Source organism: Anabrus simplex, chromosome 1 (assembly GCF_040414725.1).
Source record: "Anabrus simplex isolate iqAnaSimp1 chromosome 1, ASM4041472v1, whole genome shotgun sequence".
Lineage (NCBI taxonomy): Eukaryota > Metazoa > Arthropoda > Insecta > Orthoptera > Tettigoniidae > Anabrus > Anabrus simplex.
The window spans coordinates 17,484,997-17,500,424 of record NC_090265.1 but is presented as its reverse complement, the minus strand read 5'-3'; the positions used below and the strand labels follow the sequence as shown (position 1 = coordinate 17,500,424).

The following is a 15,428-nucleotide window of genomic DNA, read 5'->3' as shown; positions in this document are numbered from 1 at the left end:
TTTCGACCTTAGTCTAGGTCATCATCAGCCATAAAAAACATGTAAAATGTTTATGAATGTTGGAGGTCAGTTTCACACTCTGTTAGGCACAAAGACACGACACCTCATTCTGTTCTGCACAAAGTCACAACACTACCAATCAACATACGAAGATCAAAAAGGCTTGAATTCGCAGACGAACAGATCTGTAGTAGAAAGCCGCCAGCTCCCGGTGACCAGTGCGGCACACTCAAGGTCACGCGCTGCGGCCAAACACCAAAGTAGAGTGGAGAACGTTTCGAAGGTCCAGAACCTGTCACGGCTGCGGGAAGCCAAGTACGTATATAAAAATATACGACGCCAATTAGTACAACTGAATGAGCACCTGTACTCCAGCAAAGTTCTTGGTAAACAGTTGACTTGAAAAAACAATTGTAGAGAGAAGAAAAAAATGTAGTAAAAAGCGCAATATCGGAAAACAAATGAAAACTTATATGCACAGTGCGCCAACTTCGACTACTTCAATCATAACCTAAAAATTTTTTCTTTTTAAAAAATAGCGCACTGTGCATATAAGTTTTCATTTGTTTTCCGATATTGCGCTTTTTACTACATTTTTTTCTTCTCTCTACAATTGTTTTTTCAAGTCAACTGTTTACCAAGAACTTTGCTGGAGTACGGGTGCTCATTCAGTTGTACTAATTGGCGTCGTATATTTTTATATACGTACTTGGCTTCCCGCAGCCGTGACAGGTTCTGGACCTTCGAAACGTTCTCCACTCTACTTTGGTGTTTGGCCGCAGCGCGTGACCTTGAGTGTGCCGCGCTGGTCACCGGAAGCTGGCGGCTTTCTACTACAGATCTGTTCGTCTGCGAATTCAAGCCTTTTTGATCTTCGTATGTTGATTGGTAGTGTTGTGACTTTGTGCAGAACAGAATGAGGTGTCGTGTCTTTGTGCCTAACAGAGTGTGAAACTGACCTCCAACATTCATAAACATTTTACATGTTTTTTATGGCTGATGATGACCTAGACTAAGGTCGAAACCGGTCCCATTTAAATAGAAATGTGATTGCTACGTTTCTTTCTTTTGAGTATTGAATAGGTTGAACCTCCTTTCTAGTTATTTAATTTTTATCAAAAACCAGCTGATCTTTGGTTTCCAATTGGCCGAGTGGAGAAGCCCTAGATTGGATGGCTGATGAATCGTTCTGGACCAGAGAATGATAGCTAAGTTTTCCTAAATCGCAGTTCTTAATTGAATTAATGTAAAACAATGTTTGGAAATTGTAGCCTAAGGTATGTACCTGTGGTGTTGATATATTCAGTGAGGTTTAACCTCAAAGTCAAGCTCTCGCGAATAAGATATGTTAGAATCGATATATAGTTTGGAATAATTGACAGTGTGTATAAATGGGAATACGATGCAATAACTATGGTAATCATCCTGTTGATATCAGGAATAGGTAGAGTTTATTACAACAGAAAAAGATCAGTTATTGAGAAGTGGATGTTATGAATGGATCGAGTAACCTAACGAGTATTTGGAAATGAGAATGATATGGTTAGGTAGAGACATGTAGTAGATATGTGTTGTTTTTGTCAATGGGAAAACAAGAAGGAATATTATAGTAGACTAGAAAGATATCGTCATGATGAGATAATATGTGATCCAGTAAAGTGAAGATAGTTTTATCTGAGTATTATACATCGAGGGAAATGTGTCTTTGAGAAGAGATTAAGATATTAAAGAGGAAATGGCTACGTTAAGAAAGTATTATGGTTGAAATAAGTGAGCTACGTGTTGTATTGAAGGAAATGAATAATCGTCAAAGAGAATTGATGTGAGGAAGGCACAGACGAGATAGAATTAATGTGAAATATGTGTAGCTTGACTGGATCTTGTACAGGCAGTACTGGGATAAAAGGAAATCTCATCGAGGGAGCAACGAAATATAATGTTGAAATATCTAATCTAGATGAGTGAACGTAAAGCCAAGTCCATCTTATTATAACCATATTCATGAAATAAAGTTATATATGTTAGGAGTTACCCATGATAAATATCCCATATGTGTGTTTCATATGATAGTTTACAGAGTATATGGTTGATATGATCAATATTGATATCTGTAGTCATAATTAAGTTGTTCAATGGATTTAAAGAACTGAATATACATGAGATGAGAATTATAATACATTCATAGTTGAGTATATATTTTTAGATGAGAGCTGTAATCAAGTAAGAATGAACAAAATTAGAATTCTGTTAAAGATTTTCATTTTTCTGAGGTTATGACATATGATTGAAGTAGTCAAATAAAGTACGGTTAGGCTAATAGATGCAAGATTTTTGCTTGGCAAGAAAAACTATGAAACCTATCAAAACCATGTGGAGAAAGTTCAAAAACATTTCTTATGTTATCTTTACTTTAAAAAATATAACAGGCATAATTCACTATAAAGATCTCCTGAATGAATTTAATTTCACTTCCTTATTAAATACACGTATAATAAATGATCAAAATTACCTCCATAGAGTTATCAATAATGTGGTAGATAACAGTTACATTCTACAACAATTCTCGTTCAATACCCGGAAAGGCAGTTTAAGACACAAACATCTCTTGATTCTTTCGATTTCTAAAACAGTATTTTATAGAAGCTCACTGCTGTTCAGAATGTGCACTACATATAACGTCACAGTTCATAAATTTCCTGGTCTTGATTTAGACCAGTGGTTCCCAACCTGGAGACGATCGCCCCAAGTGGGCGATTTGGGTTATCAGGGGGGCAATAAATAAGTGGGGGGCGATGAGTATTCAAAGAGGGGAAAATTAAAATAATACTGTACAGCAGAAGTTGCCGGGTAGCACGAGTCACTGCCTGTTCTCAGTCGGCAAGCTCACTGCACTCACCCCTCTCCACAGTCCCCGCCTGTTGTTGCTCAGTGCGGCCGACTGGTGACTCGACCCCCTCCCCCTCCTGCCATCACAACACACATGCCATTAATCTACATTCGTCTTCAGTCTTAACTAGCCTTTGTGTGCCTCACCACCAGTTTTTGTCCGTGTCTTTTCTGTTTTTGTGAATTTGTTTTGAAGTGTAGAAGTTCATGCACAATGGATTCAAAAAAGAAGTGTCGTCAATACTCAGCTGAGTGTTTAAAATTCAGTTTTATCGTGTCACCGCAAAATGTGCACTTTCCACATTGTATTTTGTGTGATAAAATATTTACTAGTAATGAAGCCATGAAGTCTTTGCGAATGAAAGATCATTTATCAAGAATACACAGTGATAAAGTGAGTAAAGAACTTAGTTATTTCAACACCTCAAAGCTAAAGCTGATAAACAGCCCATGTGAGTGAATTATTTAAAAAAAACGAGCAACCGACCATGAGAAAGGTCTTCTTGCTTCAAATCAAAATCAAAAAAATCAAATAAAATTCTCTTTATTTGCAAATGAGGTGTCTACCTCGGTGGCAAATGGTACACTAAAATACATTATTGTCAAGCACTAAATATTAAATTAACAAGAGAAGAAAATTTTCCTATAATACAATATTATACAATTTACGCTAACAATTTTTTCTATTAAACACACAGCCCATCCTTAATAAATTTATATTGTTTACAAAATTCTACTTATAATATCTCCTGTACTACTTACAAATATAGTCAACTGATATACAGTATGTGGAATTACTTCAAATGATACTATACAACTGGTATAAGATTAAACTTTACATTGCATTTATTTACTTCTTTTTTTTTTTTTTTAATACCCATTTTGGAACCTAAGTAGCATAACGACCTGCTGCGTCTTAACCAGAGCCCCTTTTGCCACCACTTTTCAGAGTTCCTGAAGCGCCTTCACAGCTACTGTAGCGGTCCCAGGGCACTCGAAGGCCCCACTGTACTTCACCCCTACAGGCAGTCGCCTACTTTGGCTGTCCAAACTCCTTAGACCAGGGGATGGAATTCTTACGAGGTGTCTTTATTGATCGCTAAATGTGGTAAACCTCACACAATTGGCAAAACCCTTGTTTTACTGGCTACCAAAAAAAAGGTTGAAATTATGCTAGGCGAGGACCCTAGTAATAATTCAATCGGTTCCTTTGAGCAACAATACTGTTTCCAGATGAATTGACAAAATGACCACAGACATTGAATCCAAACTCGCCAGTTTGTTGAAAAAAAATTTGCATTGCATATTGATGAATCAACTGTGACTGATAACAAAGCAATTGTATTTAATTATCTTACGTGAGGTTTATCAATGAACAAAAGGAAATTACCAAGGAAATGTTGTTTGCTTGAACTTTGATCACTGATACAAAGGGATCGCTGATATTTGAAGTGGTGCAAGATTATTTTGAGGAAAAAGAGATTCCCCTAACAAACGTGAGCGCTTGAGCAACAGACATTGCTCCTGCCATGTCAGGTTGTCATGCTTGGTTTCTAGCCCACCTTACGGAAGAAGTACCAGAGGTCATCACTGTTCACTGTGTGATTCATCGTCAACACTTATCTGTGAAAAAATTGAGTGATGTCCTGCATGAAACCCTACAACTGTTTATTACTGGTGTCAATAATATCAATGCTAATTCTCTCAGTGACCGTCTGCTCTGACAACTTTGCCGTGAAAATGACGAGGAATTCAAATGCTTGCTTCTACATACGGCCGTGAGGTGGCTTTCGAAAGGAAATGGTTTGCGCTGTTTCTTCGAATTGTTTGACACGGTTACTGAGTTTCCTGATACGTCTGATCTTGTTTTAGGCGAGAATGTGAAGCAACGCAAGTTGGAACTTGCGTACTTTACATACATTTTTGAAAAAATGAACAAAGTCAATATAAAGCTTCAAGGAAACAAGATGAAACTTATCAAGCTCAAAGGAATTATTTCATCATTCATCGCCAAGTTTGATTCAATTTCCGACCCTTAGAAGGTGTTCAGTGTCGGATAATGAGATTCCTGAACTCCTAGAAGACAAAATCCTAAATTTTACTGATCACCTTGACCAGTTAAAAACTGACATGGAATCAAGATTTGAAGATTTGACCAAGTTACAAATTCCGGATTGGATTCTAGATCCATTATCATTTGAAGCTTTAGATAAGCTTGATAATTCTTTTCAGACAGAGTTTCTAGACCTGAAGTATGACCGTGAGGCGAAAATAATTTTCAAGCAGAGCGGTTACTGTGGGGAAAAATTGGACCACTTCTCATCTCGTTCCCGTCAACATTCTTAGCTGAAAAAGAATTATTTCTGTTGTCCAGCTCCTCACAAAACTAAGAAATAAGTCGGACATTCGCCTCAAAGGAGACTGAACTTGACGAACATAAAGCCGGATATTCAAGCTTTAACTGAAATTCACCAAGCACAAGGCAGCCATTGAAAAGATAAAATAAAACAAAAACAATGTTTTCAAACTTTCATTTACGTTTTCAAATTTAACTGTCAACTTTCTCAATTTTTCGAGATTCCAATTTAAAAATGAAAACATTTACTCCTGTTTTTTAAATGTAGGCTGCATCAATGATCATAGTCAATTATTTCACTTTTATGTTCATAAAAATCTGTAAAAAAATCTACATTTTAATATTTTTCTATTTTATTTAAGAGTGACCAGATAAAACTGCTTTGTTTGTTTTTATATATGGTAGTAAAATTGTCTAAAATTATAAAACTGCTTTATTATTTACACTTTACTTCAAATTAAAATTAGGCATACAATGGAAATGAAAGGGGGGTGATAGGTGTTAGTCAACCCCCAGAAAGGGGAGATGGGCCACAAAAGGTTGGGAACCACTGATTTAGACTTTGCTGTTATATACAATTATTATGTAAAATTATTGAAGAAGGTACGCAGTTAAAGTAATGGTCGCACTATGCTGGGCACTTTGAGTTCAGTTAAAGCACTATTTCTGAAGGTATGCCCTATAGGTGTATATATGTACTATATTTATACTTATTTTTTGGTTAGTTTATGTTTCATTTCAGTGTTTTATTTTATTTGAATATATATAATGTAAATATAGATAAACAAAATGTGGGGAAAACTGCAAACAAAAGCACTATTTCTGAAGGTATGCCCTATAGGTGTATATATGTACTATATTTATACTTATTTTTTGGTTAGTTTATGTTTCATTTCAGTGTTTTGTTTTATTTGAATATATATAATGTAAATATAGATAAACAAAATGTGGGGAAAACTGCAAACAAATTGTCAATACTAGCATCAATTTGAAGATTTAATGTGCTGTTCATACTGATTGCCACAACTCATCTCTTACCAAACATATATATTTCATGCCTTACTTTCCATGATTTTCTTTCTATATGTCAGTTGCTTTAACTGGTGTCAGTTTAAGACTAGAGTTATTTCTTTTGTAGATACTAATTCTTAGTTTATTTTATGTTTCTGTATTTCTACTTTTATTTTATTCATTTTTAGATATTAAGTATTTTAGGTCATAAGCCCACTTCGAACTTGAAAAAGTATTAATGTGCTGTAAATTCCGTTTGCTACTTTACTTACTGATAATGTTGTATATTTTTGTTTTTAGATACTAAGTTCTTTCTGACATTTGTTATTTTTTAGAATTAATGTATAGTGACTAAGCCACCTGTAATTGGAGAAACATCTCTGTTGGTGGTATGAAATAAATAAATAAATAAATAAATAAATAAATAAATAAATAAATAAATAAATAAATAAATAAATAAATAAATATCATTCAAAGGTAGTCATGATAATTAATCATGTTGAGAAAACAATTTAGTGGGCAAGAATAATTTCAAATTTAGGAAATTGATAGATAGATGTCCGGTCTAGAAAGCCAAGAATAACGGCCGAGGGGATTCGTCGTGCTGATCACACGACACCCCATAATCTGCAGGCCTTCGGGTTGAGCAGCGGTCGCTTGGTAGGCCAAGACCCTTCAAGGGCTGTAGTGCCATGGGGTTTGGTTTGGTTTGGTAGATATATGTATTGTAAATAAGATTGTTTCAAGGAAAGTCAGCATGTCTGTGAACATTATTTAAAAGAAGTAACGTTCAGTCACGCGAATAAAATGTCATAATTTTAGGTTAACTCATATCAAGCAAGTGATGGTAATTGGAAAACAAAAATGTACCCTGGTTGTAAATAGAACCATTCCCATGTGATGTATTTGATTTTAAGACTTATGAAGTGAACCATTATTCTAATTTTCTTTTTCCTAAACATTTTATTTTGCTTTAATAAACCGTATAGTTAAGATTAATCATATGTGGTGAAATTATTTATATGTAGGAGTTGTAGAATAGTTTATAGGTGTAAGTGAAATGCAATATTTATCTCTTCACGTTGTTAAACCTGGTGCGTAGGGTGGAGACATCCATCTGAGGGACTGATAGGCTATAATTTTTAGGAGCACCATACCACTCTTCAGACTCCACGTTAAACGGAGATATTTAGCTTAACTATACCCTGAGATCATCTGAGCTGTCGGAGAATTTTAATACGTCTCTACTGGACGCAGTAAGGTGCAGTGTTGTCCTTATAGCCTTATGCTTATCATTCAAGGAACTGAGGATGTCTCTGTAGGAGAAGAAATATGTATTTCCATTAACATATAACTCAATATAACAGATAAAATGTTGAACAGGTGGACCCTTTCATTTGAGAATTGGATAGCGTCAACGTGGATATGGAAACAATGAAATTAATCAATTGCTGTAAGTGGTATGTTCTGGGCTGTCAGTGGAGATATGGCGTTGAATGACATTAGTAGACGAATGAGTTTGAGTGGTGTTTTTAAAAGTAGGAAATCGTCACAATATGAAGATAAAGTTGGATTTCAAGAGGAAAAATTGGGGTAAATATTCGTTTATAGGAAGAGGAGTAACCAAACCCCATGGTGCAACAGCCTCCAAGGGCCATGGCCTACCAGGCGACCGCTGCTCAGCCTGAGGGCCTGCAGATTACAAAATTTATAACCCTTGAAGATTACGAGGTGTCATGCGGTCAGCATGATGAATCCTCAAGGCCATTATTCTTGGTTTTCTAGATCAAGGCCGCCATCTCGCTGTCAGATAGCTCCTCAATTGTAATCACGTAGGCAGAGTGGACCTCGAACCAGCCCTCAGATCTAAGTAAAAATCCCTGACCTGGCCGGAAATCAAACCTGGTGCCTCCGCGTAAGAGGGAAGCACGCTGCCCCTACACCGCGGGCCCGGCAGGAAGAGGAGTTATGGACTGCAATAATTTACCAAGGGAGATGTTCAATAAATTTTCAAATTCTTTGCAATTGTTTAAGTAAAGTTTAGGTAGACAGAAATAGGGAATCTGACACCTGGGCGACTGCCCTAACTGCAGATCAGTGGTACAATTATTTTTATCTATCTATCTATCTATCTATCTATCTATCTATCTATCTATATATCTATTTTGAATATTTGATACACTACACAACCAAATACCTCCAAAAACTTGACTTAGGTTAGTTTGGTGATGGAAATTCAATCATTTCATTACAATTACAGTAGAAGTCCTATTTAGGCATTTACTTGAAACTTATTCCACCATTAGTTTTGACTGTAGTCTTCACACCAGAACAATCAGGAAAGTGAACCTGTTTCCAATTTAGATAAGGAAGACGTGTTATTAAAGAAGGCTCAAGCAGTGAAGCAGATCAACGTACCTTCTCCGCAGACTTGACGGATATACTCAGATTCTTGAGCACTGGTTCGTCTGTAGGGGAGTACTTGAGAAAGACGTGAGCAAACTCTATGTTTCCAAGTGATGGCCAATTGCTAGGAGGCTTCTTGGCTAGAAATTGAATCAAGTTCAGTTATTTTAGAAAATTATATTTACACTCTCAACAAAACGAAAAATACTATTCTCTTATTAATAAAATGTTTTCTACTGGGATTAGACAACAAAACCCACAGACTCATTCTAGAAACCTTGACTAACACCCATTCCAAGGTTACATTTCGAGGCGTGCTTTTGGAAAGCTTCGAGAATAAAACAGAGGTGAGACTCTCCCCACTTCTCTTCAACTGTGTCCTTGAAAAGGTTTTGAGAGAATGGCGCAAACTTGGGTATCCAGAGTGGGATATACCTCGGTCATAAGAAGGTAATTTCTATGTGTATTTAACCACACTACAGTGGAATAAATTGTATTGAATAGCTGGTATTAAAATTACTCCTTGTATAAACTTTATAAATGGCACTGATTGCTGATTTGCTGGATACAGCAGCAATACAAATCAGTTGCCTCAGAAGACAGGCAGCCAAAGTGGGTCTTCAAGTGTCTTTGGAGAAAACAGAGTTCTTCACCAACATCAAAGAAGGTAGCAGACAGATACTACTAGAACAAGGAAAAAAAGAGGACTGATAATTTTAAGCATCTCGACGAATGGAATGACGCAAGTTATCGGAAAGAGTATCATTGTCCATGAGAGTCAACAAGTTGGAACTGGCCTATCGACTGACAAAGAACACATACAACAAAAAAATGCCCATCATGCAATCTGAAACTGAAGCACTACACGTCAGGCATACGGCCAGGTGCTCTGTATGCCATGGAGTATCGCTCATTGACCGAATAGGTCTGATGGAGAAACTGGAAGTCAAAGAGAGGAGAATTCTCAGGAAGATCTTAGGTCCAGTAAAGGAAGATGAAGAATTCTGTAGATGGCACAATTCAGAGCTCTATGAACAAAAAGAGAGGCTGACTGATTGTGCTAGGAAAAGGAGAGTAGCCTTCTATGGCCATATACAGGGTGATTAATTTGAAAGTACAGAGCTGAGTGCCAAGGATTAGGCGCGCTGGGAAGTGGAAACTGCGAGTGCAGTGCCCGCCATGACAAGCAGGCATAGTCGGCTCAAAGAAGCGGCATGATTACGCCTATAGAAACTAAACGAAACTGAACTCGCCGGCTACAAAGATGCTCTGGACAAATAAGTAAATGAATAAACAAATAAATCAACTAGGAAATTAAACTGAATTCACCAGTAATAAATAAATATATAAACAAATAAATAAATCAACTAGGAAATTAAACTGAACTCACCAGTATTTACAGACGATGCTGAAAGTGATTTCCTTCAGCTGCAATGCAAGCTCCACATCTTGTAATGAGATTTCGAAACACAGTTTGTAGTTCATGGATACCGATAGAACGCACAATGCTCCTAATTTCAGTTTTTAATTCTTCTGCAGTTCGAGAATTATTCCTGTAAACTTTTCCTTTAAGATTTCCCCATAGATAAAAATCACATGTGCTTAAATCAGGCGAATGAGGGGGCCATAAGCCTTTACTGATGATTTGATCATCATTGAACATTTCCCGTAACCGTCGCATAGAGCTACGTGCCGTATGGGCCGTTGCACTATCCTGCTGGAAACAGCCGTACCTTTTCTCTTCTTTAGTCAGTTCAGCAAAAAATGGTTCCAGAATGTTGTGAATATAATGGTCAGAAGTAATCGTGTCCTGAAAAAATATCGGACCGATAATTCGTCAGGTACTTATAGCACACCACACACCCACCTTCACATCGTGCAGGGGTCTCGGCTGTAAAATGTGCGGGTTGTCTGTATCCCAGATTCTATTGTTCTGTGAATTGACATATCCACTCAAATGAAAACAGGCTTCGTCGCTCATAAAAAGAAAGTTCAGATCCACAACACCGTCGTGGACACTATTTATTAGCCAATTCCAAAATCGTATTCTTGCATTGAAATCTGTAGGCAGTATGTTATGGACTAAATGAGTCCGATAAGATCGTAAACGTAACAATTTTGTTGCATTACGTGCTGAAGAAGGTGAAATACCACTTTCCTGAGCTAATCTCCGAAGCGACTTATGTGGACTGACCTGGAGTCTTGCCCATGTATCTTCTAACCTCTCTTGTGTGAGAGCTGTTCTTCTTCGCTTCTTTTTCTTATTGCCTATGGAACCAGTACTACGTCACTTGTAAACGAGCTGATGCACGTAACGCTTTGATGGTACTGTCGCATCGGAAAATTGTCTACGGAATTGTCTTCTTCTTGTGCAAATAACACTCGACCAAAAATATTCTTTGCTCTATATTGTATTTAACCAATGTGATAATAACCTCACAACACACCTTAAAAGTCCAATATTTTCTAACTAACTGAGGGACAGAGTGCTAAACAGCTGCGTATTGCAGCGAACACTTCTTATCTCGCTGTGTTGACAGAAGCCATATGGCACTCGCTTGGGACTTCCTACGGCATGCGAGAAGAAGTCGGAACCCTTAAATTATTCTCCCTGTAGTAGGGCTGCCTTCCAAAAGACTGACCAATCGCCTGTTCATCTTCTAGCAGAACAAGAAGATCCGTACCACTTGGCTGGTAGAAACTAAGAAGGACATTAAAGAACTGAAGGTAGTCCATGGATTTCAGGAAAAACCCCAGAAGAAATGTACACCCTGGACAGATGAAAGAAAGGAGTTTCACCAACAGAAAATGTGCCAATACCAGGCAAAGATCAAAGCCCAACAGTTGAACAAGTAGGCCCATTCGGACCAAGAAGAAGAAAATGTTTTGGTACCGGCATGCTATAGTGTTTTCATAATTTCATGGTCAACAGACTGAAAAAGCTTAAAGGCCAAATTATATCTCGACAAAGTATCACAACTTCTGGATCTCTCCAGGTGCCTGCCTATTGTTAGCCTGCTTCCAGTATCTCAGCAGGAGCTTGGGCAACATCCTTATCACATGTCTCAGCAATTCACCTGGGCCGCTGTTATGACGTCTGAGTGTACAACATAGACTCTAGGTATGAATTGAGAGGATGTTATTTAGACAATACAGAGACAATGTTACACGCTAAGACAGTAGTCGTTTGGGTGGTTAGTAGGGGAAATCAGTCTTACTTACCAGGTGGCGATTCTAAATTAGGTTCTTCTTCTAGGCGGGCGTATTCGAGGATTCTCTCCACAGCTGTCATCTGATTGGCTATCTCTGCAGATTGCCTCATACCCCACTGCATGAACATAGTGAGGGCCATGATTTGAGTGATGATCAACCCGACAAAACCTCCGAGGGAATCTGACAAGATAAAAAAAGCATTAGCTGGCAGATGACCTTCCAGTAACCTTCTCAAGCTGAAATAATTACAACACAAACCTATACTGGTTGTCTCACCAAACAGTCGTAAAGCACGTTTCGACTGGTGTTTCAGAAGATATTTTCAATTTCGTTTTTGTAATGTGTAGGTAGAGTCTAGTGATGGGAGTATTGGAGACCGAAATGTCCGAGAATTCAATTCTTACAAGTTCTCGAGTTGTCTCCAGTTCTGATAAAAGTATTCAAATATTTTTGCTCGAGGTATTCACTAATGATGATCCCAAAGCTCTCTTCAAACAGTATCTGAGAACAGAGAGGATAGTAGCACCATCTCTGGACGTAACTCAGAACTACTTCTGTATTCATGATGGAGGTAAAGAGAGTAATGCACACCGTACGAGTATTTACCTAAGATGTATACGAATGTCTCTCTCAGATGGAAGAACAAGAGGTTCTCGAATAGAATCCTTCTGATTGAGCTTATACGCCAATATCAAGTTGTAATGATAGTTATAGCAAATCACTCACAATAAATTGTTTGCTTTCTTTTTACTTCCTATAAGGAGAAATGTTTTTATTTTATTTTTGCAGAATTTACTTTACCTTGCACCGACGTGCATAAGTCTTACGGCGACGATGGGATAAGAAACGGCAAGGAGCAGGAAGGAAGTGGTTGTGGCCTTCATTAAGCTACAACCCCGGCATTTTCCTGGTGTGAATATGGAATGTGTGAATGTGAATATGCCTACAACAGGATTCAAACCCACTCTCTCCCGAATGCAAACTTTCAGCTTCATGCCCCAACCCATGCGGCCACTCTTTTGGTGAAATAAAATGTTAAACACAATTGATATATAATATATACATAATAATATATGAATGTTAATACACATTTTGGCAACAAGCAATGGTGAAATATCAAATCTATATAAAATAGCTGCAATTTAACATTTCTTATATGTTTGTCAAATAATATATATACCATACAAGGCTAGGCCTTTATTAAAGCGCTTCCTGGACACTAATTGTTCTTGATGTCCAGAGTTTGCTTACATTTCAATTCCTCGAGTTATGTAAGTTTCGAGAACTTGGTTTCAAAAGTTAATTTTGATTCTTAAATGTTCTCGGATGCATAGTAATTGATTCTGAAAAGTATTTGATTCTGCTTATCACTAGTAGAGTCATCCCAAACAAAGACTGCACATGATGTCAACGGAAAATGTTTAAGTTCTGACTACAAATTAATGTTGAAGTGTAATTCTGATGACCCCAGTCGATAGAGCAGTCTCAAAACAGTCTACAGTGATATTCCTTTCAAGAATATTTATTGACAATGACAGCACAGCAAGAGGAATACAGTAAAGCCCCGATTATCTGCAAGTGACACAATTATCTTTTAAATTTATGAACCTCAAATAAACAAATTTAATCCAAGCCAACAATTATATAATTATGGATAGCATTTACGATATTGTGTCTGCGTGGGATTACATCAAACACTCAATCCCTGTTTAATCATAGAGAAAACTCTTTCCGAGTACTGAAACAAATGTCAACCACAAACATTTGTGAAGAAGAGAATGGGGTCCTGCCAACCGCTACACTTGACCTAGTGACATCCGTTCCAGGAGGTGAGAAAGTCAACGAAGAAAACACTGAAGAGTGACTGGAATGCGACGCAAGTGAGAAATGATGAAGTGCTAACAAAAGTAGGAGAGAAGAGAAGGACTGACTGACGTAGACATTACAAACAAAGCAATGGGAGGGAATGCCTGCACGGATGATACACGAAACTGCTTTGCAGCACGTCGTCGGATTGCTTCAGTATTTAGACGAACAAGACGACGACACACGTCTGGCAGAAAAGCTCATGTTAAGGAAAGTACAGTCTAGAATAAAGAAAAGGTGGGTTCCAAAGCAAGAGGCAAAAACTAGTGACTGATTTTTTTTGAAAAAGTGTAACTGAACACTGTTTGTTAACAGTACAGTAATGGGTTTTTTTTTGCTTCTTCTTCTTCTTCTTCTTCTTCTTCTTCTTCTTCTTCTTCTTCTTCTTCTTCTTCTTCTTCTTCTTCTTCTTCTTCTGTGAATCTGTCTTGAGACAGGTATCAACTGGACATCATCCATCGTTCTCTGTTCCGAGCATCTTGCTTCAGTTGTTTATAGCTTCTCCCTTGCTTGACATCTGTTAATGTTACAAGTGAACTATGTAGTGTGAGTTGAATATATATATATATTTTTTTTATTGGCGAAGTACTATATAATGTTTTATTTATTATGACCTAACCTGTACTGTGTAAGATTGGTGACGTGCATTTGTAAATAGTAGAATTCTGTTCTATAGTTCCTGGAAAGATCCAGAATGTGACATAACTTTTGTACAGGGTGTGTTACTTTGTTTGTAATGTATTCTAGAAAATATTTCTGACTGTTCTGGAAATACGACATTCGCGATCAGGCATATTCTAGAATGTTAGTCAAAGTTCGCGATCGAAAGTAAGGTTGTGATTGGTGAGTCTAGGTGGCGATAGGGAACTCGTGGACGCTGATTGGCTGCCTCCAAGGCCGGAATTTCCTATATACAGTGAGCGAGGCAGTGTTCGAATGAATTCTATATCCTGAAATCTGTCGGTCTTGGTCTATCTGTCTGCGAGCAGCCTATCTGGTTGACGTCCCCCGGTTTCCGGGATGGCACTCTCCTCGGGTAAGCACTCTTGAATTCTGTTCCTCCTAAAATTTCGGTAATATTCCGATTTGCTTTTCATACAGGAGTCTGCCCTAACCTCGCCTAGATTCACCAAATTAGTTACTTATGACGGCTTAGCTTTTTCAGCTAGACTTACCTGTTCGTTTCCGAGGCATTCCCATTTCTTGTTTCACTAAAATATGTAGAATGTAGTTTAATATTATTTCCCTTGGGGTTTGCCTCTGGTAGTTCTGTATCACTTTAGATACGCTAAGTTTTGGATAACCTTTTTCACATCACTGAATATTACATTGTACAACTGCATTGGTAAATAGATGTATAGTTGATTTGAAATTTGAATTTACACTGCTACGAAATAAGCGATGTATATCACTGAACTTATAGCTCGTAACTTGGAATTGTATGTGAAATGTATTTGTAAAATTATTTGGTAAATAACATTCTTCAAATGTAAGGATCACCGCCATTTATTTCGGAATCCGCTATCTAAGCCATGTCCATGCCTTTGGTAGGTTCCCAGCCCTTTTCATCTACCCGGTTTGTTGTTCACTAGTTGGCCCTACTGATATTTACGTACATGTTTTGTTGAAGATCCGCGTAATGCCAGCTACTCTTCTGAGTGTGTAGTGATTACTTATATTGTGTAGTTTG

The 15,428-nt window shown here is 37.6% G+C and overlaps 1 protein-coding gene across 1 annotated transcript in view; it reads right to left on the bottom strand.

Annotated features, from left to right (window-relative positions):
* Positions 1-15,428, bottom strand: part of LOC136883349 (probable multidrug resistance-associated protein lethal(2)03659) — a 274,390-nt gene that overhangs the window by 41,867 nt on the left and 217,095 nt on the right. Inside the window, exons 19-20 of the mRNA XM_067155603.2 lie at positions 11,882-12,052; positions 8,672-8,799 (exon numbers count right to left, since the gene is read on the bottom strand). Of these exons, the coding sequence (XP_067011704.2) occupies positions 8,672-8,799; positions 11,882-12,052 (299 nt within the window). The remainder of the gene's footprint in view (positions 1-8,671; positions 8,800-11,881; positions 12,053-15,428) is intronic.